The sequence below is a fragment of the Ictidomys tridecemlineatus genome, chromosome 8 (assembly GCF_052094955.1).
Source record: "Ictidomys tridecemlineatus isolate mIctTri1 chromosome 8, mIctTri1.hap1, whole genome shotgun sequence".
Lineage (NCBI taxonomy): Eukaryota > Metazoa > Chordata > Mammalia > Rodentia > Sciuridae > Ictidomys > Ictidomys tridecemlineatus.
The window spans coordinates 95610684-95636679 of NC_135484.1; the positions used below are offsets into that span (position 1 = coordinate 95610684).

Consider the following 25996-nt stretch of genomic DNA (forward strand, 5'->3'; position numbering starts at 1 on the left):
TGTGTGTGTGTGTTTTTAAAGAGAGAGAGAGGGGGAGAGAGAGAATTTTAATATTTATTTTTTTAGTTTTCGGCAGACACAACATCTTTGTTTGTATGTGGTGCTGAGGATCGAACCCAGGCAGCACGCATGCCAGGCAAGCACGCTACTCCTTGAGCCACATCCCCAGCCCAACTTTAGTGTTTTTAATGGTAGGTTTGATGAAGAGTAGAGAGTCCTTGAAGAAAACTGATAGGGTAGAGTATGAGGTAAATGTAGTAAAGTGGGAGAAACTTGGCAAGACTTGTTTTGGAGTCCTCTTTGAGACCTTTCATCTTCAGAAATAAGGATGAACAGCCCCTTTCAAGTGAAGGTCTCATGACCAGCCTGAAGGAAAGGTCAGAGGGTTCTGTGACCTGTTTCTGGAAAAATACCCCAGGAGTCACATTTTGGGGAAGCATGTTTTGAACTCCATCACTGTTTAGATGATCAATTTCCCTTAAGAAATTGATTTGCGTTCTTTGCCCTGCCATTTGATGGGAGCAGATTTCTTTCCAGATGCAGTCTGTCTTTGTCTTTTGGTCTTAATGCTGCACCTTCCTCAAGCTTGAATTGAAACACCACTAATCCAGACTGTCTTCCAGTTACTGGGAATACATCAGATTCCTTAATTGATCTTATTGAAGTCCATTCTCCCCCAAGGTTTGAGATAAAGGTGGCAGTGACAGTACCCTCCTTCATCCCAGCCCCTCTTCTTGGAAGATAGAGAAGGTTTGGAGAATAGTACTTTCTCTTATCTTTTACAAATTCTCTTTTCAACCCCTTTCTCAGTTAAAAAAGCAAAATAAAACAATTCATGGAGTACTTGAAGGAATTTCAGAATTGTATAACAGGTTTATATTCATTTCCTTTGTGTACTCTAAAGTTAATGATCTCTCTCTCATACACTTTGGAATCTGGTCTTTGTCATCTATTTTATTGTACCTCCGCCAAAATTTTGTTTTTTAAAAAAGGGAGGGCTGGGGTTGTGTCTCAGTATTAGAGTGTTTGCTTTGCACATGTGAGGCACTGGGTTTGATTCTCAGCACCACATAAAAAATAAATAAATAAAATGAAGATATTATGCCCACCTACAACTAAATAACATAATTCTTAAAGAAGGGAATCTTTTAATTTTTTAAAATTATATATTAGAAAGGGTCATTTGGTCATTAAGTACAAAAGAACCAAGATGGATCACTGTTTGGCAGAGTACATTTTGTGTAATGGATAATATTCAGTTAGAGGAAATTAAAATAAATTGTCCAACATTTGTTAGAATTATTAGAACCATAAAAGTAACCCAGATTGTCTGTTGGTTTTTATTTTATCATTTTAGCAATATATTTAGGTTAAATTAGACAAGGTGGTTGTAGCATCTGATCTGAAGGCTTAGAATCATCCTGCCTTGGAGATTTGTGCATGGTTCTCTTTCCAGAGATAGTTAATTGCTATTCTTAGGACTTATTTTTGACATCTTATTTCAGGTTTAACTTTTTCCGTAGCTCTGTTTTGGTTGCTTTTGTTGTGGGGTTTCATTTTATTTTGTTTTTATATCTACATTACTTTTTTACATAGGATGAATTCAGTTTTCTAGTGTGATTTAATAATCATGAATTCTCTTATTATTCTTACAGTAATTGCCTTTAACTAAGACATTAACTGTCTTAGTTTGAGATTATCCCCTCCCTCCCCCCCTCCCCTTTCTCCCTAATTCCTCCCATACTCCTTGATGCTAGTGGTTTATTTGGGATATGATCCTAGGAAGAAGAAGGGAAAGAATAGGGAAAGTGAGGCAGGAAAGGGGGAAAAATACAACAAAGGATTCTGATAATATCACTGTAGGTAACTAGGGGTCAGTCAGTTCCTCTGATGAATCAGGTAGATAAGCCCCAGGAGGCTGAGGTATTTACTGGTCCTGCAGATAAACCTTTCCCCTGGAGACACTAGTTCCCTTTGGTGATCAGGCTCTTAAGAAACATCAGAAAAAGCCCTGAGGCAGAACAGAGAGCTACCTGCATCATGTACTTGAGATAGGATACTAGCAATAGACACAGAACTGTCTTCCACAACTGTGGCCAAAATCAGAGGCTTGAGGGCTACAGGTGTTCACTGCATTGTTTATTTACCCCCCTTGATTATTTAAACATCATTTCAATATTACATCTTCTTCAGACAAGCATTTCAGCATGTTTTCACATTCCTTTAGTCTCTCCCCATTCTATCCCCTACTAAATAATTTAAACGTTCTGGATATACTTTTTCTTTTTTTCCTTTGGTCCTCAATTTTTAAAAATAACATTGAACTTTTCATTCTTATTGTTCATATTAATCATTCTTACTGGTCACATCTTTGGCACCATCTATTTAGATTTTTTAAATTATTATCATCATATACTTTTTCCTCTAAGAGGTTTTTTATTTTTGTTTTCCAAGTCTGAGACCTTATATACTTGGAAATACCCTATTGTATCCTCAAATTGAAATGATAATTGGCTGGTTATAAAATTTTAGGCTTAAAGCTAACAAATAGAACTTTATAATAAAGAACAATTTCTTAAAATCTGATTAATGTTTTCTTATTTATAGTTTTAGTAAATGATACAATTCAAGTAAGTATACATTTATTCATGAATACTAATTTGGGGGGGGTTGTTTTAATACTGAAGCACTTAATAGGAAGAACTTAGCAATAGCCTCCACTCATGCTTAGATACCATTCTGTCAACCTTTTATGATAGAATTAAATATGTCATTTCGTGGTGTTCTAAAAAGAACATGTACAAGTTTTGGGAACACTTTGACAGTTTTTTTCCTTCTTAAATTCTGAGATGATCTCAATTTCTTCCTGGATTTTATATAATTAATTCATTAAGTTTAAAACTTGTTCATAAACTATTTCCCATATGAGTCTTCTGTCTTTATAGTAATAGCAGACTGATGTTTTTCTTTCATTCTGTTCTCTTTGGCTTTCTACAGTATCCTCTTTGGTGATATACAAGCTATTTTTGTCTTAGGTAGGCTAGGCATGTCCTGAGTTGTGGTAGGAAACTCTAAATACCAGAGGGATCTAGAAGGAGAAGTAATAGTAAGAAAACATGCCTGAATTCCAGGAAATTCTCTTGAGCCTGGGGATGATTTTCTTTTGTCACCTACACACTTGTTTCTATCACCATGTTTCCTGAACCAGCAGCTAGTTTCTAAAACAGCTTGTTTCAGGAGGTTGTTGTTTAGTTTTAATTTTAGATATTATTGGCCTAAAATGACAATTGATAGTTACATGACAGTAATAGTTACATTATGGAAATTATGCAGTTAAACAGGATAAAAGCTAAATTAAGTCTTTCCTTCCTTTATCAGATGGATGGGTGGATAGAAAGATACAGATCTTTTTTTTTTTTTTTAAACTTCTGGTACTGGTTCTTAAATTATATTAGGATTACCGCTCTTTTTCCTAAAATAAAATAATACAAAATAAATTGATGACAAATTATATTTGTTTTCTCATATATTTTTCTTAAATCTGTGCTAAAAGAAAGAAATCTTAACAGGAAAAACAGCAATAGTCTATCAGTCATGCTAGGTTTAACAGTCTCTTTAACTCTTACAGTAGAATTAAATATGTGGTGTTCTAAAAAGAAGAGTGTATAGTTTGGGGGGGTATCTGGATACTTTAACATTTTTGGCAATTGTTCTTGATGTAAATTAGTTCTTTGAATTTGAAAATAATGTTTATGTTGAAAAATAAATAGTGTTTCAAAGATGAGTTCAACATTGATTTACATAAAAGTTGTTTTGAATAAATTAAAAGTTGCCCCTACCCTACATAGGTTTGTTTTATTAACGTAAATAACATTTTTATTTTGTGACCTTACAGGAGCCCAGGCTTGTGTACTTGTATTTTCTACTACAGACAGAGAGTCTTTTGAAGCAGTTTCTAGCTGGAAAGAAAAAGTAGTAGCTGAAGTTGGAGATATACCAACTGTGCTTGTACAAAACAAGATTGACCTTTTGGATGATTCTTGTATAAAGAAGTAAGATGGCTGCTTTTTGGGGAAAAGGGTATTAATTCTGTAAAGTTAAAACAAATTTTTGCTTAGACTTACAAAAGTAAAATTTTTATATTTAAGTTCTAGAGGTTTTAATTATTTATAGGCTTTAATTTACTTATCTGTGAGCTATTTGTGATTGGTTTATGTTTAAATGAGCATAGAAGGTGATAATAAATAATAATACTAAACTGTACATTTCAAAAAAACTGGAGGAAAGTACATTGAAAGTTTCACCATAGGGAAAGGATAAATGTTTCAGAAGGTAGATGTTTAACCTGTACAACATTGTACAGAAAACATTTTTTCTATCTCAGTTTCTGTGGATCAGTAATTTGGGAGTGGCTTAGCTCAGTGGTTTTATGTTGGGTTATAGTCAATATGTTGACTAGTCACAAGCTTGAGAAATAAGCAGTGTTTCAAAGATGAGTTCAACACTGATTTATATAAAAGTTGTTTTGAATAAATAATAATAATAAAAGGTGCTAGAAGATCCATTTCTAAGATGGCTGTCTTGCTGCAGGAGGCTTTAATTCCTTGCACTGTGGGCTTCTTCTTAGGGCTGCTTGAGTATTCTCACAACAAGGCAGCTGTTTCCCCAGGGCAGGTGATTCAAGAGAGAGCAAGGCAGAAACCACAATGCTTCTTAAAAGACCTATTCTCAGAAATCACATACTGTCATTTCTATTGTATTTTGTTGGGCACACAGACCAAACTTGATTATGGGTAGGAAGAAGCTATACAAGAGTTTGAAGACCAGGAGCCATTCTGGAGCATGGCTACTAGAATTCTAATGCAGCTAAAAAGGGTCCACTCTTACAGACTCAGCCATTAATAGGCTGACTTTGGCTTTGGGCAGCAAAGTTATTTCATGGCCAAGAATAATATAACAAGTTATTCAAAGTATAATTAAATCCAAATATTCTCAAAAAGAAAAGAGAGAAAATTAATTAAAATTCTACATAAAAGCTGCATTTGATGGTCTATCCTAGCCATTCAAGAGGCTGAGGCAGGCCGATCTTAAGTTCCAGACTTCGGCAACTTTGTAAAATCCTGTTTCAAAATTTTTAAAAAAGGACTAGGGATTTAGATCAGTAGTTAAGTGCCCCTGAGTTCAATCACCTGTACCCCCCACTCTAATTATATAAATAAAAGTGATATTTAATTATTTTAATTAGTGACTTTATAGAAAAGTGTCCTATTTACAATATAGGTGGTTGGTGTTTATCCCTCGAGAGGAATGAAGCTAAAAATCCTGCTCAAGCACTGAGAACTTCACTTTAAACACTTTTATTTATTTGGGCATCAATATCAAGCTGATTTTAAAAAGAAACATGAACATTATCTGAAAGATCTGCTACATCTCCCTATCCTTATTCTACTGTACCCTACCAATCTTAATAAGTGTAATTTTTAAAAGTAACTTTTTTTAAAAACAAGCTTTCAGAAGCTGCTGCTTCTCTCTCTCTCTCTCTCTCTCTCTCTCTCTCTCTCTCTCTCTCTCTCTCTCTCTCTTTTATTGGTGTGCAGTGAGGAAGCTGAGGCTCTGGCAAAAAGGTTAAAGTTAAGATTCTACAGAACATCAGTGAAAGAAGACCTAAACGTGAGTGAAGGTAAGTTGCATCTTTAAAAATATATATTGTAATAGGAAATTTGTTTTATTCTTCTTAATGTCTTTCCTGTTGTGTTGTTAGAAAAAAAAATTGAGAATGTTTTATTTTTGTCACCTAACATTAAGTAAAATTTAAAGACATTCTGCTTCTTTGATTTAAAAAGTCCTTGGTTATTTAATTAATGTCCTTGAAACTTATTCCCTATAGCAATTTATAGTGGTACTTTAAGTTTTATCATTATCTTTGAAAATTTAAGTTATAAATATGTGTGTATGTATGTTTTTCATGTATACCTTTTAAAAATTACTGAACTGTTTTAGTACTCCTTGGTAATAGATATTTCATTAGGTAATTACAATGACCTTAATTTGTTTAATAATATTTCCCAGTTTAAGAAAGTGAGATTAGAGAAAGAAAATTATGACTTTTCTCATTCCAGAATTGTCACTTATTAGATTACAACTAGATTGTGGCTTCAGTGTTTATTCTGGGTAGTTTCTTCACCTGAAAAACTAGACATTTCTTCAAGTCTGAATCAGTTGGATGATTTTAAATGAATAGCCAATGTCTACAAATAGTATTTCATTTCTTTACTATTATTCTAGTATTATCATTGTTCTCAGATATCCCTCAATTAATTTTTGAAAGTTGAATTTTTAACTAAATGTCAATTTAATTTTATCTTCATTTAGTAAGTATAAAATTATAAGTAATATGAAATAATACATTTATTGGTATAAATCATATTGACTGTGTGTGTGTGTGTGTGTTTTCTAGTTTTTAAATACTTGGCTGAAAAATATCTTCAAAAACTCAAACAACAGATAACTGAGGATCCAGAACTAACGCATTCAAGTAGTAACAAAATTGGTAAGTGCTCAGGAAATTTTTCCCCATGCTTATCTGGTATTTATTCTGAATCCATTATTATATTTACTTTTTTTTATATATAATGTGCACATTTCTTTTAAAAATGTAATTTAAAAGTGTTAGATTAAAAATTATTAAATTTAAGAGTATCAGATCTCTTGTTAAATTGAGATGTAAATACTTTTTTATAAAGGTCTATCCTTTATATAAAGGAGCTTTATATTACTTGTTTTTTTCATTCTATACTTGTCTTTTCTCTTCCTGACTATCTTGCTTATTACCTGTTGATTATTTTTTCTTTTTCTTTTTTTTTTTTTGTTACGGGGAATGAACCCAGGGACACTCAGCCACTGAGCCACATTCCCATCCCTTTTTTAGATTTTATTTTGAGACAAGGTCTTGCTGAGTTGCTTAGGGCCTTGCTAAGTTGCTGAAGCTGGCTTTGAACTTGCGATCCTCCTGCCTCAGCCTCCAGAGTCTCTGAAGTTACAGATGTGTGTCACTGTGCAAGGCTATTGTTTTTTCTTTTACATGTTAAATGCTAGCAGAACTTTAGCATTGCCTAAAGAACAAGTGTGTTGTCTTCTGTTTTACAGTAACTGTTGGTTTCCAGGGAGATGAGAGCCAAATGTGCTGGTTCTGAAGTTCTGTGTAGTCTCTTAGGGACTTTGTTATCTACATTCTGTCCTTTTTCCTTGGCTCTGGCTTTTTTTAATTCCATTTTTGTTGCATATATGACTGCCATTGGACATCTCAAATGCCTTGTGAACAAGATAGGACTCTTGCATGAGTCTATAGTTGGTCTGGTCTGCTTGGCCCCCTTCATGTCTCCTTCTAATTCACTGATAGATTCCCTTCACACCAACATTTAAAGACAGTTTGTCCATTCTCATTCCAGCTTCATGCATCGCTATGCACCCCGTTTGCTGGGTTCTGCCGGAGGTCTTTTTCTTTCCTGAGAAGAAAAGCCAGTGCTGCTGCTTCACTTTTGCACATTTTGTTACTTATATTGAGAGTGACCTCTTTTTCCCATCTTGTTTCAAAGAACAATTCATTCTTCAGGGATAATCTAGAAAGCTCTCTCAGCTTTTTATCTGGCTGAAGCCACAGCCTTCATACTTTTCCTCTAACAGAATAGAAATTAAAGTCCAGGGCATTGTCAGATGTCCAGTTCTACTTTCATGTAGTTTTTCGTTGTTTTGAAATTCTGTAGTATGCTATCATATGAATGAATCAAATTTAATCAGTTCTTCCTTTGAACCATCTATGAGATCTTGTCTCTCCTTTCTGACACTTAACATATAATGTCTCTAGCAATACTTATCTGTATTCTGTCTTATCTCACTTATTAAGTTGCAAACTTCTTGTGGGCCAAAATTGGTCATGTTTGTATCCCTGATATTGTTTATTGTCTCTGGCCCAGAGTTTTGTGTATCATACATGCTACGTAGTTCATAAATTGTGTGTGATTTACATTTTGTGACTAGCATAGTTCAAAATGTGAATTAAAATAGAAAAGGTTTCTGTTTAGTTCATCTCTTCTTATCTACTGTTGCTATAGACCACTTTTCTGTTGTTTTAGCCAACATAGGAAAAATCTGTATTTCACCAGCTTTTACATGGCAATGTTATTATTAATATAAATTCTACAAGTACTGTTGTTAAGTACAGATCAGGTATTCTTGAGGAAGTTATGTGGTATATAATGAATAAGTGAAGTCATTAAAATGATTATATTTGCATATTCTAAATTTTGAAAATAGAAAAAGATGTGTGTAGAAAAAGGCATGTAGTATATGCCACAATTTGGGTAGAACAGGATAAAAGATATATGTGTGTATGTGTGTGTGTGTGTGTGTGTTTTTCTAACTACATCTGCATAAAATATCCCTGGAAGGATACAAAGGAAAACTGCTAACATGTTTGCCTTAGTGAAAGAAAACTGGCAAGGTAGGGTGGTGAAAAGGAACACTTCACTGTGACCTCCTTTGTACCCTGTGTATTCGTTTTTTAAATTGTAGGTGGGCTGCTAAAATTTTTCTGTGTTGCCCAGGCTGGCCTTAAACTATCAGTCCTCCTGCCTCAGTATCGAGTGCTGGGACTAACAGTGCACACTGTCCATGCACAACTTTGTATTAAAACATGCATACACACACACACACACACAAAAAAAAAAATTTCAGTACTAAAATACCCATTGACATCTCAATGGATAAAGATAAACAAAATATGTTATCTACATACAATGAAATATTATCCTTAAAAAGCAAGGAAATTCTGTAGTATGCTATCATATGAATGAATCAAAGATATTACGCTAAATGAAATAAGTCAGACGCTAAAAAACACAGTATGATTCCATTTATATGAAGTAGTCAAAGTCACAGAGACAGAAAGTAGATTGGTAGTTGCCAGGGGCTGATGGGAGGGAGAATGTTGAGTTATTGTTAATAGGTATAGAGTTTCAGTTTTAAAGACACAAAGATCATGGAGATGGATGGTGGTGATGGTTGTATAATATTATGAATGTTCTTAATAGCACTAAACTGCACACTTAAAAAAGGTTAAGATAGTATATTTTGTTATTTATACTTCATTATAATAAAAACTGAAAATAATTATAAATACTTAAAAATATTCTGATTTACTAATAAGCTGAATGCAACAGGTAACTAGGATGTATCAATCTCTGTGTTTTCCTTCAATTTATACAGGTGTCTTTAATACATCTGGTGGAAGTCACTCGGGTCAGAATTCAAGTACTCTTAATGGTGGAGATGTCATCAATCTTAGACCTAACAAACAAAGGACCAAGAAAAACAGAAATCCTTTTAGCAGCTGTAGCATACCTTAAAATATTTTAGGGATGAAAAAGTTGAATTATATTGTACACTTCACTAAGAAACACATCCAGCTGTCACAGTATGCTACAAGTGTTTTAGCAGTCTTTGTACCTAATGGCTTTCTGAAAGCTGACAGATTTAAACATTGCTCTGCAGTGCTTTTCAGAATGTAGAGTGAGACCTCTGGTGGAAAAATTACTGCCCTGTGGAATTCATTTTATTTTATTTTTTTTTATATTAGACGAGGCTTCTCCTGTTTTTGAAAGAATGCTATTACGAAATGTCAAAAACAGGTTTTGCTGAATTTTAAATGCTAGAAAACATATATGCAATGCCTAAATATATTGGTACAGATTTTAATATGGATAAAGGAAAAGAAAACAAGCATTCTTTTTCTGAAATTGGCCATCTAGCTTTTCTAGATAATAGTGTTGAACCCAAATACTTGGGAAAAATAATGCTGAAAGGCAAACCCTAAATCTTATCAGACTGCACTAGTATGTATTTTGGCAATGTTACTTGTGCAATATCTAAAAATTAGAATGTGGAAGTGTGCATGCAGATATCTGGTACTGAAGCAAACTGAAGGTATGTGCAGTATTTAAGGGAATGTAGATTTTAATTAATTCATTTGTAAACCATTTACACAATGTGTACGTTTTTATTTTCAAATGAAAAGTTCCTGACATATATTTTGCAAAATAAGCTTAGATTTAAAATGTGCTTTGTGCCAAAAATATCACCTAATTTTTACAGTGCTTTACTATCAAAATTTTTATTGTTTATAGTGTCTTTTAAAAGCAGTTCTCTGATAGGCAGATAAAAGGGGAATATAATTATTTTTATTGCTAGAGCATCTTCCTGGTATGAGACTTTTGCAAAATCTTTTCTGTGTGGTCACTGTAAACATGGTGCATTCATGCTGTCATAGGTTAGCCAAGTCCCAAGAAGGTACACTGTTCATGCATGGTCATTCAGGAGGTACTACGAAGTTTGTGCATCTAGCACCTTTTGCTGCTGACTGAGAACCCAACTTTGAACTTTTAAGAGTATGCTAACTATTTTTAAAATATGATCTGTAGTCCTAATCTAAGTTAGGGATTTTATAATAACCTGCAACTCTGAAGCATCCTTTTGTTTACATACTTTCATATATTATTTTACCATTATTGCTGAAAAATTTCTATAGCCTTTGGTTTGTTTAACACTTTCTCAAGAGCTGTCAGCACCACATACAGAATAATAAGAAACAATCTAATATGAAAGGATGTATCAGAGCATAAATTTTGTGACTTGGGACAGTAGCCTTTCAAACAAAAATAATCGCATGAACTCTGTAATCGATTATAATTCTGATTATCATTCATCCGTGGTTGTTTTTTAATATATAATTAACCCATTTCAATATATCTCCTTTTTACAGGATTTTAAAATATGCAAAAATTTCTCTTAATGTGTCATGAAATCATTTTCATTATTTATACTAAATACATGTGTTTTATATATTTTTCTTTTTTTAAGTCTTCCATCTGCACCACCCTCATCCTTTTGTCCAGATTAATATTGAGAACATGTAGAATTTCCTGCGGTATGTCTTGGTTAAGTGATCAAGTATGAATGTTTGCTTTTCATAATATTGAAATAATCGAGCATTATCTATTTCAAAGTAATATAAAAAGTTTATTTTTATGTCATCAGTTGTTACCACTCCCATTGCTGGCAGTGGGACAAGTGTTGGGGGAAAAAACTCAGCTTCTTACAATGATAACCTGCTAAGGAATACATCTTTTTTACTCTTTAATTTTTGCACAAAAAATATTTGTGTCAAATAATCTCATGATCTTTATCAGAAGAAAAGTCTCTTGTTATATAATGTGTTGTAGTTCAATTTCATATTAATTGTGTGAATAATGTGTGTTACTTCTCTGTATAAAAAATGTAATCTCCAATGATGATTGTAGTTATGTTTGGTTTATCCTTGTTTTTCCTTATAACTGAAGAGACCTAAATTTTTACTTGGCATTATTATATTTTACACCTAATCATAATCATTTAAAATAAAAGGTCTGAAAACCAGTGATATGTTAAATAAATTCTTAATTTAATCTTCTAAAACTTTAAAGATTGATATTTTTCCTTTGTGATCCTTTACTCTTTTAAGTAATTTTATTAACTTATCATGAAACTCTGGATACTAAAGAGACACGACTAAGATGCTGGGTTAGCATGCATTTGTGCTCCAGTCTACTTTTATGGGTAATTTTTAGCATACAGACATACAGCTGTGGAACAACTGCCATATTTCAGTTCCCCTGGTTTCCTTTTTCAGTCTCTGCCTGTGAATTAAATAGTATGTACAAAATAGTCCATATAAGGCAATATATTTTAAAAGGCTCTTTTTACCTGTTCAAAATTGGAAGCACATGTGGTTTTTCAGAATAAAGCTTAACAGTATTAAAAAGGACAAGCAACTTTCTTCATTATGGAGTGAAGCTATGTGGTTGTTCCAAAGTTGGCAATGCAGTGAGAAAGAAATCTCAGTAATATGTATTCCATTGCACCTGGGGCTTTAGGAACTGGGACCTTTTTTGAAAATCTTCTAGTGAGGAGTTGTCCTTAGAACCCAATGTTCCAACTTCAAACATTGTACTGTTTTAATATAAGATATTGTTAGCGTCTTTTTCAAATTTTTGAAATAGTTATTACTTTCTGAAATGTATCATTAGTGTATTTCTCTGAAAACAAAATGAACTGATGTGGTGAAAGCTTGTCTTTCATTGCACAGTCATTTGATAAACAGGTAGATTTTCTCAGTAATTATGAATATCATGTGTACTTATTGTCACTCTTTAGGCTTTCGTATATAAAACTTGTATATCTACATAAAATTGAATTTGTAAACAACAAAAAAATATTTAAAACCCTAGTAGTCTTTAAGATACCCAGTCATCAAACACATGAGTAACTGGGTAATCTGACTATGATACTCTTTTACCAGCTAGTGCCCCTTTTTGGCTTTCTTTAAGTATCTCTAACAGAATGTTGGTAAATGGTATTTTAAAAATAAAAACTGGATTAAAAGGAAAACTGAACCACTTCTATATTTTTTTGTGAGGATTAAATAATACTTTTGTAAATTTAAATGGAAAACCACTTGTATGAATTTGTACTGAGTAGCAGTTATGCCCTCAAGATTAATTTAAAATGTGCTATTTGGTTAAAATTTCAGTGGAGATGAATTCCAATAATTAAAAAAAACATGCATTTCAAAGCTAGAATTTCATGTGATATGTGTGATGTTATCACCAAGGTGAAACTCAGTAGTAAAAGGTATAATGTAACTTCTTTAAAAATAAAAAATAACCTAAAAATAGTTCTTACTCCTGATAATGGATCAGTATGGAATATATTCATTTTGTTAGTGGTTATTTAATGCAACTTAGTAGCACCATGGCACACAGATGTTTCTTCTAGCCTTGTAGCAATATCATGCTTTTATTTTGTCTTGTTCTGAGGCTTTTAGTCCTCCAAATAACACATTTACTTTGTCTTGTGGTATAAAATAACCATATAGTTCTAATTGATTTCACAAGTTTTTTTCCACATGTGAGCATGTAGTATCTCTTACACATAAAAGCTTGAAGGAGCCTTGTAACCCAGATTTTTCAGTTGCCAAGGGCAAGATTCTTGTTAAAGGAAATGCTCCTGGGCCCTCTGCTGGTAAGAGATGGAGTTGGGCGCTCAGGCTATGTCTTGCAGTGATGCTTATTAACCCAGTAGTACTGTGCCTGTTTTCTGTTTTATCCATTTTCCTTTGGCTTCTTTGGTGTGAGTACACACACACAAATACAGAGGTGGCTGAGCCTACATTTACTCACACCTTGGTTGCCTTTTCTTTCCCAAGATTCTTAGCTCTTTTACCTTATTTTGTGTCTTTGGGTAATTGTAAAATTCTGCCTTCAGAGACAGCATTTTTACATATATGAAATGTGTCCACATTTATCAGTCAGTCATTTAAAGGGTATAAATACATTAAACAGAATTTCGTTAGTTGTTAACCTCTTTAGGGCAGATTTTAAGCACTCTGGTCAATGCTAAACTGAGCTGCATCAATAGGGTACCATGCCTGCACTCAAGTGTTTGTCCTTGTGCATCATACTTGACTAATGTTTCATTAAATGAAAAGGAAGAGCCCATTCACAGGATTCCTTGTGTCCTAGAGAATCCAATAGTGGAAGAGCTGAGGCTGTAGCTCAGTGGTAAAGTGCTTGCCTCATATGTGTGAGGCACTGGGTTCAATCCTCAGCACCACATAAAAATAAATAAAGATACTGTGTGTTCATCTACAACTAAATAATTTTTTTTAAAGAGAGAATCCATCAGTGGAAAGGCAAAGGCCATTGGAAACCTCAAGTTCAAATTCATTGCTGTTAAAGGTCCCCTTCCCACTTAAAAGCACTAGGAACTTTTTCAATATCAGAGTCCCTAAATTAAAGCTCAGTTCTATATTTGCCATACTCAACTAGGTGGATTTTCACTTTGTCCTCAATTGATGAATTTGAGTTAACGTCTCCTTTGCAGGTCCGTTTGCTAGCTACCATACTTCAGAAAGCCTATCATTAAAAATGAAGGCAGAAAGCAGGCTTTATGGAGAACCCTTGGGACAGACAGGGACGGAAATAAGACAAAGAGCTGTCCTCAAATTGCACGTTAAAAAAATTCTTAAATTGTGTTGGATTGTGATAAGTCAAAACATACTCTAAATGTCCTTCAAGTCTATTATCTGTCATTATCTATCATGTGGCTCATGTAGCAAAGAATACAAGTCAAGGAAGCATGTCAACAATAATTTGTGAAGGAAAAAGTCCTGGACTGATATGGAGTGAATGGAATGGGAGGGTAGAGGGCAGGGAGTACCACCCAGAGGGGAAAGGGCTTTCCAAAACTGACAACACTAGAGAATCTGAGGAAAACTTGATCATCCCATTCTTAATTTTCAAAAAGCTGCTAAAAAACAAGGTGGTACAATTTTTTTTTTCATCTGTGCAACCTGATGACAGCAACTCAGAATCCATTTACAAACCAAGAACTATTGCCACAGATAGAATTAACATTTCCCCAAAATAGAAAGACTTAAATGAGCAGAGTTAGGGCTGGCAAAGATCAACTATGAATGTCCTGAGTATATCTAACTTGGCATCTTTTTTTTTTTTTAACCCCTACCCGCAACTAACTTGGCATCTTTTGTACAGAAAATTCTGCTCAATGTTGTTTGCACTGAGGAATATAGATATATAAAATCAATCTGAATATTTTTTGTGATTACCTATGTTCTAATAGAAATTGAAGTATTTGTTTCACAGTATTTGGGGAAAAGCACTAGTTAATTTTAACAAAGTTGTGCTATACTTCATTTATAAAAGGATCAATACATTAATCAGCCTTGTTAGTAAGCAAGATGCAAATTAAATTCAGGTGTTTTAAGTCTACAAAAAATTTAAGGCTCAATGCTAGAATTTCAGTGAAATAACTATACTTTAATTGCTGAAGACAGACATATTTCTGAATTCTTTGTATAAAAGTTCTCAATTTATAAATATGTTAGGCCATGAAAATCTATATACCCTTTGACCCAATAAATCCACCTGCTGAGAATTTGTACAAAAATCAGAAACAAAGGATAAAGCTTAGTTAAGTTGCAGTAATAGCAACAAGTTGGACCACTACACAAAATAGAGCTTTTGAAACTACAATTAAGCAGCCTTTATAGTGGCTTAAAGGAAGAAAAAAATAAAAGGCAAGATTCAACACTGAAATTTTAGACAACTAATGCATTTGAGAGATCAAGTGGATATATAATTGTTCAACTGTTGCAAAATTAAAGCTGCTTTTTCTCACGCTGCCATGTATATACAAAATACATTCATACCGTGAGATGCACAAATCTTAAAAACAAAATAATCATGTAAATGCAGGTAAAGGTCCTTATGTTGTGATTCCTTTTATCCCTCTAAGCACAGTATTTAGTACTTGAGTGTACTGCGTGTGTGTATGTGGGGTGTGTGTGTACATGCATGCACGTGTGTACTGTTAGGGTAAGGAATTTCTAGCTAACTAAATGCTCATGTGCCTATGTGTTTACATGCCAGACAAAGTCCAGGAATGCTTTAACCCCGGCTGAATACATTTTTTTCTACATACTATGTATTCATTCATCCATAAAATAGTAAAATATATAGTGCTAGATCCTAGTACAAGATAAGAATTCAATCTAAAAACTTCTAGATAATTAAAATACTTTAAATTTTAATTATTATTTGCAAAAAATGTTAACACTGGAGTATTTTCCTCATCTGAAACAACTGTATCAAGTAAGTGGTTATACCTGACAAAGAACTAAAATAGCATCTTATTATTTTTATGTCATCATTTGTAGGTACCCTTAGGTTTCAAGACTACTTAAATTTGCTTTCAGCATTTTGTTGCAGAGTTTTAGAACCAGCTCCTTTAGAATGCTCCAATAACTTGATGGCCTTGTCAGAATTTTCAATATTTCTAAGCAAAGTCTCTAATCTTCTCTTAATTTTCTTCTGATCTTCAAGAGCACAGCCAATTACTATGGATTGAAATTTTTGATCAACAGGCCCAGGTGGTACCTCAGACAAACATGCACTGTAGAGTGACATTAAATGATTCTTGGCATTTCCCAAATCATCCAGAAACTTATTGACCACCTCATCTATAATCCTTGTGGCATGCTTTAGGGATTCTTGCTGTTGGGGATTTCTAATTGTTTCTACTGAAACTTCAACGGTGAGGGTTCGTCCCATCAAACGGTTTGCAGTCAGATTTAATTCTTCTCTTTCTCCTAAACATAAAAAGTTTTGAAATATCAATCAATATGGGACACAAGCTTATTCATGTCAAGAACACTAAGGCATTCATTTATGGCTAGATTTATTTTCTATAAGAACTTGTGCTGTGAAAATTTTAAGGTGAAGACTAAAACTACAGCATGTAAGATTAACAGACGAAATACTAGAGGTTGCAGAATACCTTCCTCTGAAAATTTGTGACAGTGTACCAAATGATTTTTCAGGTTCACATGTCTGCACAAGTGTGTGCAGGCTTGTGTCTGAGATGAAGAACAATCACATCATTATGAGCAAGGAGCATAACTAGGGTTTGTGCTGGGTAGAGCTGTGGTGATGAGACTGTCCCATATGAGAGTGTGCAGGTGTGGCCAAGGAGTCAGAGCTATGACAGTAGAGAATAAGCTGGCCTCAAAACCAAGCACTGACTTCATCCCCTCCAGGCAGTCTGAGGAAGATCAGAGGTCCCGAATCGTGGCTGGCACAAGGAGGCAATGATGGTAAACAGGGCTCTGTCAACAGTGCACTATATGAAAAAGCCCATGATCTTTTGTCCTATAACCTCATTCCTAACTCATGACCCTGGGCCACAATAATGAAGAGAAAAACTAGATCACGACCCACTCTGGATGTTTACCAGTTTGGATATGAAGTTAAGCTTACTGTTTTGTGACCCACTGGCTTTCCCTGTGGAGCACCAAAGGAGCCCAGTTGGGAATCCAATATCAAGGGAAGAACACCCCAGAGCCCTATTCCTCCACAGGCAGTGGCGTTCTTCAAATGAAGAGGACAGCACATCAGTGTCTTCTTTTGGTCCTGTAATTTACCTTTCCTCTGAATTTTCTCCATTTCCTCTCACCTCAATTCATCTCTTTTTTGCTCTCCTCTGCCTCCACTTTCCCCTTTATTCTCTGCTTTGTCCTCTGCTTTTCCGAGTCCAGGAACTTGGAAAAATTGAAGTTAAGAGTGTGAACCTGACAGGAGACACATGGCCTTACGGCTTGGGCCCCACTCTTCCGGAGCTTTCAGGCCTTTTCCAGATCTGGGGTAGGCAGCACATAGGAACAATGATCTCTACATAAGTGGCTGCTGTAATTGACAGCCACAGCTGCTCCATGTAGCTCACGTGAAATGCTGAAGCCTAGTGTACGCATACCAGAAGTCAGACAAAAACTGGCCCATGCTTATCACAAATCCCCTAAAACAGTGTAAGAGAGGAGCCCCCTTCTGTGGAAATGGCTCTCACCGTCACTGATCTGCCTCATGTCCTGGCTATTTTGGATACTGTGGATCATTTCCAAGAGGATTTCTTTCTCTTGCTCAACAGCAGTTGCTGCTTCTCTTAAAGCTTCAACCCTATGTAAATTGGGAAAACAAAAACAGTCATTAATTATATGGACGGTGTTCTTTTTATTAATTTTCTTCATTTTCTCATTCAATCCAAGTCAGTCTTTAAGATCATTAGGAATGCATTTTAAAATTTCTTTAGACCTTTTTAAACATATCATTTTTCTACTTTTTTTAAATTCACTTACTTCACTCCCACTTTCATCTCTGCCCATAGAACAATTATTCTATTTGTTGTTTCTCTGTTATTACAAAATCTGTATTATTCGTATATTTGCATATTTTAAATTTATACCTTATCCCATTTTTAAAATTTCCATTTTGTTCAGAATCATCCAGGATTTGGGGTGTATGTCTAAGCAGTAGCTTCTAATTACTGCATATGTATAAACATCTGATGTTTTATGTCCATTCCCAGAGATGGGCACTCAGATTGTCTACCATCTTCTCATTAGGGCAATAACACTTAAAGTTGACAACATGTCCCCTATGGGCCTGAGAATTTGCATATTAATTTCTGGTTGGCAACAGACACTGCAATACCTGCTTTCATCTTGTCATATATGAACCTAGTCTGGGATTGCCTTCACTTGAGATCCTGGTTTTTTTTTTTTTTTCTTTTTCTGAGATGCTAAGCTGCTCAGGTTGGTCTCAAACTCAAAAGCCTCTTGCCTCAGCCTCCCCAACAGCTGGAATTTTACACATATGCCACAATGCCCAGTTATGAGGTCCTTATGATGATGGGATGGGTTAGTCTCTCGTTTGTGGTTTATGCTTTAAAGTTTTGTTTAAGGCCTTTCCCACCCCTAGGTCATAAGATATTTTGCTCCATTAAGTTCATAGTTTTATCTTTCTCATATTTATTTAATCCACTAGAACCCATTCTTATATGTGGTTACATAAATATTTTATTTTTATCCAAACAATGAGACATTTCCCCCCAAATTATTTACCACACAATTCATATTTCCCTACAATTTGTGTTATTTCTGAAATCTGTATTCCATATATTGGTATATTTAACTTTTTATACCAACACCTATTTAAATTTTTTTAATTATACATGAACGCAATATCTTTATTTTATGTATTTTTTATGTATTTATTTTTATGTGGTGCTGAAAATTGAACCCAGTGCCTCACATGTGTGAGGCAAGCACTCTGCTACTGAGCCATAACACCAGTCTTGCATTTTGCATTAATATTTGGTAGAGTAGCCTCCCCCAACTGCCCAATTTTCTTTAAAGATAACTTAGCTATTTAATGGGAACTTTTTCCACTGTACAAACTGTTCAGTAAGTTTATTGGGTTCTAAAAAAAATTGGGAGAAATTTGACATCTTTATAATAAGAGTCATTTCACTCAGGGGTATGATACATCTCTTCATTTAGATCTTCTATATTCTTTATTAGAGTTTTGAAAAACTCTCCATAGTAGCCTTGTGTTCTAGATACATTGTAGACATAGTTGATGTTGTGGATAACTTCAATTACATTTCTAATCAATGACTTAGTTCAAAAAATGCTGTTTTTGTAGGTTCAAGATTGTAACTGGAATCCTTGATTTATACTTATTAATTTTAATGGTGTCTCTGTTGATTCTCTTGGTTCTTCTAGGATGATGATCATATCATTGGCGGAAAAGAAAAAAAAAAGACCGCTTGTGTCTTCTCCTTTGCAATCCAAATAGCTCTTGTTTTTTCCTTTGTAGTACTAAGGTCCTCTGGTACTATATGAAATGGTGGTGGTGTTGGGAGCATCTTTTGTCTTTTTCATAGATTTAAAGGCAAGCTTTGGTAGGTTTTTGGTATGAAGCCCTGATCAAACTATAGAAGCACTCTTTCTCCACCTCCTTCAACTAGACACACATGCCTCCTTCACTACACAAACAGAAGAACATGCCCATTCACTAAAAAACTAGGTGGCAGAATTATGAAAGCAGGAAGAAAAAAATGACATGCTGCATAATTAAAAGTTGTCTGACATTTGCTTTTGAAAGGTTACGGTAACTAAGGTACCAAATCTTGTAAAATGACAGTGTCAGACTTATCCTCAGAATTTGGATGATCCTAGGAATACAGGATCATGGGAGATCTAAGCTAGATTGTGCCTAAAGTGGGCACAGAAGGAACAACTCACCAATGTTCTGGCATGTCAATTCTGTGAAAGGATCCCTCACCTCTCACCCTAGCCCGGAACATGCTTTTTTTCCATCCACTCACCCACCTGTTATACCCCAAAATAGCACTGAAAGGCTGTATAACCACAGCATGGTTATTCTTCAAGATATTAAATATGTGTAGGATTCTGTGTTTATAGGAACCAGTAAAAGCAAAGAGCTGGTAAGAATCTTATGTGACAAATCTGGCTGGAAGACACAATCAAATATAATATTCCATAAAGTGGTAATAATGCAGTATCAGGCCCTCTTCCTGCACCACTCACCATTTATTCAAATATTTTACAAAGTCTAACAGATATACGTGAAAGAGACTGAGTAGCCACTAATGAGATATTTATACTAAAAACACCATGACTAATATTTAGATAACTGACACAAAAGAATCATGTGATTGGTAAATGAGAATAATAATTTTTTTTAACACTCCTGAGTTTGTATTCACATGTAAGATGATAAGGACAGAACTGAATGCTACAAGGCAGGCTGTACATACAAGAGTTTGTGGAATTGTTAACAGATTAAAATAAAAATGTAGAAAAAATGTAAATATGTTATATAAAGAGAAATTTTATCAATGAATAAGACCAAATGAAATCAGCTAGAACTCTATTTATGGGGGATTTTTTTTCCCCCATAAAACTTCTTTATACAGAACAGAAAGTGCCAGGGCCTTTTCCTCGAAAAAACAGATTTGATCTTTAAAGAACTTCTTGTACCTTTTCCCTTTCAAGGCAAAAATAAACTGCCATTCTTCAAGATGTGGATTCCAGGGGTGTTGGCACCAGGGGCTTTTTACTTTTTACTCTTCCTTCTTCCTGCCACCTTCTCTCCCCCACCCTTAGACCCTTATCTACTAGGTGATCTTTTTCAAAACCCAAAGCCCCTTTGACAGGAACTGTTTCCTTAACAACTCCTCCTTCCTGCCCCTTGAGGTAATTAACACCTTTGGCATTGTTCATCTGTGTATGTAGTAGTAGCAGTAGTATTTGTACTGTTTATCAGCTAGTATAGATTTGTCTATAGCTTTTTCATTAATTCCAGAAAATTCTTAGCTATTGTATCCTTGAATATTCCTGTCTCCCTTTCAATTATTTTCCTCTGGAACTCTGGTTTCATCTCACTTGGGCCACCTCACTTTTTCCTTCATGCTTTTAGTATCTCATCTGACAACACTTCTCTTGGCGGCAAAGGGCAGTTCTGTATTTACTAACAGATCTTGGAAGCAGCTACATGTCCAAATTGGGAAAGAACTTATCCTCACATCAAGGCTGGTCTGGGCTGTGCTCTTGGAAAACTCTCCATGTTAAATCACAACTAAGCAGGCTCCCCCACCCCCCTTCAACCCCAATCCTGGGGATTGAACCCAGGGGTGCTCTACCATCCCAGCTTTTTTTTTTTTTTTTTAAACGATACATTTGTTTATTTTTTTTTTTAAGAGAGAGTGAGAGAGGAGAGAGAGAGAGAGAGAGAGAGAGAGAATTTTTAATATTTATTTTTTAGTTCTCGGCGGACACAGCATCTTTGTTGGTATGTGGTGCTGAGGATTGAACCCGAGCCGCACGCATGCCAGGCGAGCGCGCTACCGCTTGAGCCACATCCCCAGCCCCATCCCAGCTTTTTTTTAAAAAAAATATTTATTTTTTAGTTTTAGGTGGACACAATATCCTTATTTTATATTTATGTGGTGCTGAGGACCAAACTCAATGCCTCATGCACTAGCACTCTACCACTGAGCTACAACCTCAGTCCCCAAGCTTTCTTTTACTTTGAGACAGGGTCTTGTTAAGTTACCGAGACTGGCCTTGTACTTGCAATCCTCTTGCCTCAACCTCCAAAATCACTGGGATTACAGGTTGCCCCACTGAAATGGGCTTCTAAGCAGGCTTTGACAAACAAAAGCAAGCCCCACTTTCATCAGAATATTACTGAGGACAAAACTGGCACATATGCAACCTAAGGTAGTCCCCAGGTCTTGGGCACCATACAAAATTTCTGCAGCTTAGGTATCAAGAAGACAAATTGGTGGGAGACTTGGGAAAGGTGCAAACCTAACCTGGAGCTACTATTACATTAGCTAATAAAGTGTGCAGTGAAAACTGTCTTGTGCTGCCACTTTCTGGCTATATGGCTTTGAGTACTTATTCACTCTTGGCTACAATTCCCTCACCTATGAAAAAGAGATAATGAGGAGATGGTGGCTAACTAAATGAAGTAAAGAGGTGATGAGTTTAATGCAGTGACTGGGGCAGTGATTTAAAAAAAAAAAATATATATATATATATATATTTTTTCATATGTATGATGTGCTTAGAATTGGTGCTGGCATACATCAGCTTCACAGCAGTTATTATGTACTTACCATCACCACAAACTCATTTATTAATAACAAGAATTCATGTTTTCATCAAATGGAGGGAAAATGTGAAATGCTCACATTATGGATTTATCTGAAAGAAATAATTTCCAAAACAGTATCTTATTTCATACTGCTGCATTTTAAAAAACTGCAACAATATTCCCTTAATATTTTGGGCAATGTGAAAAAATTGAAGGGTTTTTCTAATCATTAAAATATTAAAGTTTGGGCTGGGACTATAACCTAGCACAGTGAGGGACTGAGTTTGAGCCCCAGCACCACATAAAAATAAATAAATAAATAAGATAAAGGCATTGTGTTCATCAACAACTAAATATACTTTTTTAACGTTAAAGTTCATTCACTATCAAGATACTGGTATAAAAAAGGGATGGGTATTTTCCTGTTAATGGCTACTCATCAGTAACGAGGCCTCAGGCAAGCCATTTAATCCCTCTAGACCTTAGTTCCCTCATTTCTAAGAGATAATAATATGTGCCCTCCTCCTACCTCAAAGGATTCTAAGTTTTCAATGACAATTTTTATGAAAGGTGTTCTTTTAAATTATAGGCTGTTATGCAGAATTAACTATGATGTTATCTTGCTTTTTGAGTCCTGGAACATTTCACACACCATGACAGACTTTAAGTGCTGAGAAACTTTAAGCCACAGGAATGATACACTTCATCTCCTGCCCAACCCTTCATTTCCCAGCTGTGCTCACAGCTGATGTGACAAAGGAAGGAATGACTATGATTAGTTTGGGGGAATGTGACAAAAGCCAATCTCCCTATTTCCCCTCTGCCAGTCTCTAATACCCATCCCCTAAACATTTTCCTTTTCTCCCTGGGCCTTCTAGGAGTCACTACGCCTGTCACACAGTGGGTGTTTAGTGTTTACTGAATGGAAGTTTAATATAATTTTCATCTTTTTTTAGTAAAATCATATATCCATTCATATACCAACCCAATATTATGGAACAGGACATATTTAAGAAAATTCAGGCACAAAGTATTAGAGCCTGGAGAGCCAGTCTTCCAGTGTTCAAATTTGAAGTCCACTACTCTTTAGCTGTGTGGCTTTAGACAAGTCATCTATGTGTTAGCCTCAATTTCTCATCTGTAGATTGGAGATAATAGCATGGGGCATTATATATAGATATTTAGACAGTGCTCATTAAATGAGTAAATGTTAACATATTATTTCTAAGTTATTATTACTGTTAGAAATAACAATAATAAGCAGGGTGTCTTGAGCCACAGGCAAATGTGAACTCCAGATTTCACAGAATTGGTTTATTAAGAGGAAGCAGTAAAGGAGATGAACTGACGGGGGAAAAGAGATTTTTAAAGGCTAGTGTAATAAAATATTAGAAACCAATGGCAAGTTTTAAGTCTGTAGACCATGGCCAAACAATTTAAGGCCTTTTAAACATCTTATAAGCCAGTTTATACCCCAAGTCATAGAGCATTTGGTATAATCCTGTTTTTAGTTTCATAGATGGAAGAACTTTCTTCCACAACCAGCAGAATCAGTGTGGATGAGGAATTAGGTACAGACTACACTGTTTACCCAGCCTACTACTTTAAAGTCATAATCAATATGAAATCAAAGTAGAAAAGCAAAATTACATATAAGTTTCATGTGTTTTTCTAAAAGTCAATCTCCTCCTGGGCACAAGTCTAGTTTTTAATAGTGTAGGGGTCTGTGACACTGCCCTTATAGCTTCAAAAAGAGAAAAAAGAATTAATGGGAGCAGCATTAGCATTTTTCTGTTTTTGCTTACCTTCTGAAATACTTCTTTACTTTTTAGTATTACTTTTTTAAAGGAAGAATAAAAAATTCCTTAAAGTGGACAATTAGACACATATATTAATTAGGTTTTCCTCTTTGGTGCAAGTGTTAAGCAAGTTATTTTCATTAATTAAACATTAGAATATAATAATACTCAAAATCAGAGGTTTGCTTTTAAAAAGAAGCACTTGAGTACTTTTGTACATACCACATACATGGGAGGCATTAATTCAAGTTTGAGTACAATGACTCAGCTTGAAGCAAAGAGGCGAAAACATCCTCCTCAAGGCTTTAAGAAAAAGTTTTCTTTCTGACTATCCAAGAGAGACTGAAATGATTGAGAATATTCTCAAAGATCTAAAGACTGTGGATCACTGCTACAAGAAAAGAACTATTCCTCAGAGGGCTTTTTATCAATAGCTGGGGCCACTGATCTGTAGTTCCCCAATTTTGCTCCACTTTCTCTGCCAGTTGAGCGGGTGAGTTGATATTTTTTTGAGATCCCTTAAACAGCATTACCTCTCCCTTCCATTTGTCTCATTCTGAGCAGATCCCCAGAACCAGGTGCAGGGCCCTAGTTTCTCTATCTGGTGCAGTTCATAAAAATGCTGTGGGTGGAAAATTTCTCACTTTCTAGCACTTTTCTCCCAGTAGTAACAAATACCTAAAATGCCAGGAGATACTGTGGTTATTAATGTGTTATGTGGGGTGTTTTGGCTTATGATTACAGGGAGATAAAGACACAGGCAAGTGCTTCTTAAGCTTTCTGGCTCACATTCTCCTATCTTTTTATCCAGAACCTGGCAAAAAAATTACGCAGTTTCAGGAGACTGCAGGTACCTTAGCAAGATTTTCATTATTTATACCTGCGTACAATAAAAATTTACACAATGGAGCTGGGATTGTGGCTCAGAGGGAGAGCTTTGCCTTGCATTCATGAGACACTGGGTTCAATCCTCAACACCACATAAAAATAAAGATATTGTGTCCACCTATAACTAAAAAATTAAATATTTAAAAAAATTTACACAATAATTTCAGCGATATTTACAGGATGTTTAAAAACGTTCACATTAAGTACATAAAATTTGACAAACACAGTTAAAGAAAAATGTTTTCAAAATTTACTAATACTCAATTATTTAGAAAATTCTAACCAATGAAATAAGAAATTCTATTCAAGTCTGATTTCTTAGTAAAACCATAAGCAGGTGAAGAGACTACCTTTTCGCACTTTTAGGCCAAGGACTGGCACTTCAAAGGTGTGAGCAGAATCTTCCATGCTAGGAGGTGCTCAATAAATACTGAGACTAAGGGACTGCAGAGTACCATACAGGAGGTTAGGGGAGTACAAGCGTTTGTCCCTTGGTTTATCTCACCCCTCTCTAACTCTGGCTCTAGAGGGGATTCCTGGACCCCCCAACTCACCTTTCTTTTCTGCTGTCAAGTGTTTTGGAGCAAAAAACCCCCCTCATAGCACACCAGGAGCCACTAGAAACTGCTGCCTCCTTTAAAAGTGCATAATTTGGAAAGAGTTAAGCTTAAGGAAGCTGGGACCACACAGAAGGTTCTAGAAGTTCTATAGACCCAAGGTGCCGTCTTAATCCCTAGTGATGTCACCATCTCTTCTCATTTTTCTGCGCTCCCAAACGCACGTCCAGGTGTTTTAGTGAGAACGTGGCCACCGCGCTCACAGGTTTAATTGAATGCATTTTTTTTAATTGATGCATTTTTCTCTCCGACCAGGGGAGGAATATCCGCTACGAAACAAACTGCATCCTCTCCACCCACAACAAATCGCCACAAGCAACCCGTCCCGCCGCAGCCGGCCCGGGACTGGGCCCGGGACGCCCGCGGCCTCTGCCCGCGCCGCCCGCGAGGGCTCGGCGGCTCACCTGAGCTCCAGCTGGTCTAGACTCTCCAGCAGGCGGCTGGAGCGGTCGGCCATGGAGGAGGAGCGGCAGAAGCGCCCCTCGTTGGCTTTGGCGTTGATCTTCGCCTGAGCCATCTGAGCCTCCGAGGCGGGGCGGCAGAGGTCACCGGCCTCTCAGGC

The 25996-nt window shown here is 35.5% G+C and overlaps 3 protein-coding genes across 5 annotated transcripts in view; 1 reads left to right on the plus strand and 2 right to left on the minus strand.

Moving 5' to 3' along the window:
* Positions 1-11515, plus strand: part of Rab23 (RAB23, member RAS oncogene family) — a 31964-nt gene extending 20449 nt beyond the window's left edge. For both annotated transcript variants that reach the window (XM_005318526.5, XM_078019843.1), the window contains exons 4-7: positions 3896-4052; positions 5598-5680; positions 6458-6550; positions 9265-11515. In XM_005318526.5, coding sequence (XP_005318583.1) covers positions 3896-4052; positions 5598-5680; positions 6458-6550; positions 9265-9404 — 473 coding nt within the window. In that variant the 3' untranslated portion in view covers positions 9405-11515. The remainder of the gene's footprint in view (positions 1-3895; positions 4053-5597; positions 5681-6457; positions 6551-9264) is intronic.
* A 4157-nt stretch (positions 11516-15672) lies between these two features.
* Bag2 (BAG cochaperone 2) lies at positions 15673-25972 on the minus strand. Its single transcript, XM_005318527.5, has 3 exons — positions 25839-25972; positions 17512-17621; positions 15673-16261 (listed from the first exon to the last, which is right to left on the minus strand). The coding sequence occupies exons 1-3, from the start codon at positions 25949-25951 to the stop codon at positions 15849-15851; spliced, it is 636 nt and encodes a 211-aa protein (XP_005318584.1). The 5' UTR covers positions 25952-25972; the 3' UTR covers positions 15673-15848.
* The window catches only part of Znf451 (zinc finger protein 451), a 101592-nt gene continuing 93106 nt past the window's right edge, over positions 17511-25996 (minus strand). For both annotated transcript variants that reach the window (XM_078019838.1, XM_078019834.1), the window contains exon 16: positions 17511-17621. The gene's annotated coding sequence lies outside the window, so the exon portion shown is untranslated. The remainder of the gene's footprint in view (positions 17622-25996) is intronic.

Excerpts from the sequence above, each read along its gene's own strand:
- Bag2 (XM_005318527.5), bottom strand. The coding sequence starts at position 25,951 with ATGGCTCAGGCGAAGATCAACGCCAAAGCCAACGAGGGGCGCTTCTGC. Across the intron at positions 17,622-25,838 it reads CTAGACCAGCTGGAGCTCAG|GGTTGAAGCTTTAAGAGAAG; the intron begins GTGAGCCGCCGA and ends CAATTTACATAG. Across the intron at positions 16,262-17,511 it reads CATGAGGCAGATCAGTGACG|GAGAAAGAGAAGAATTAAAT; the intron begins GTGAGAGCCATT and ends TTTTATGTTTAG.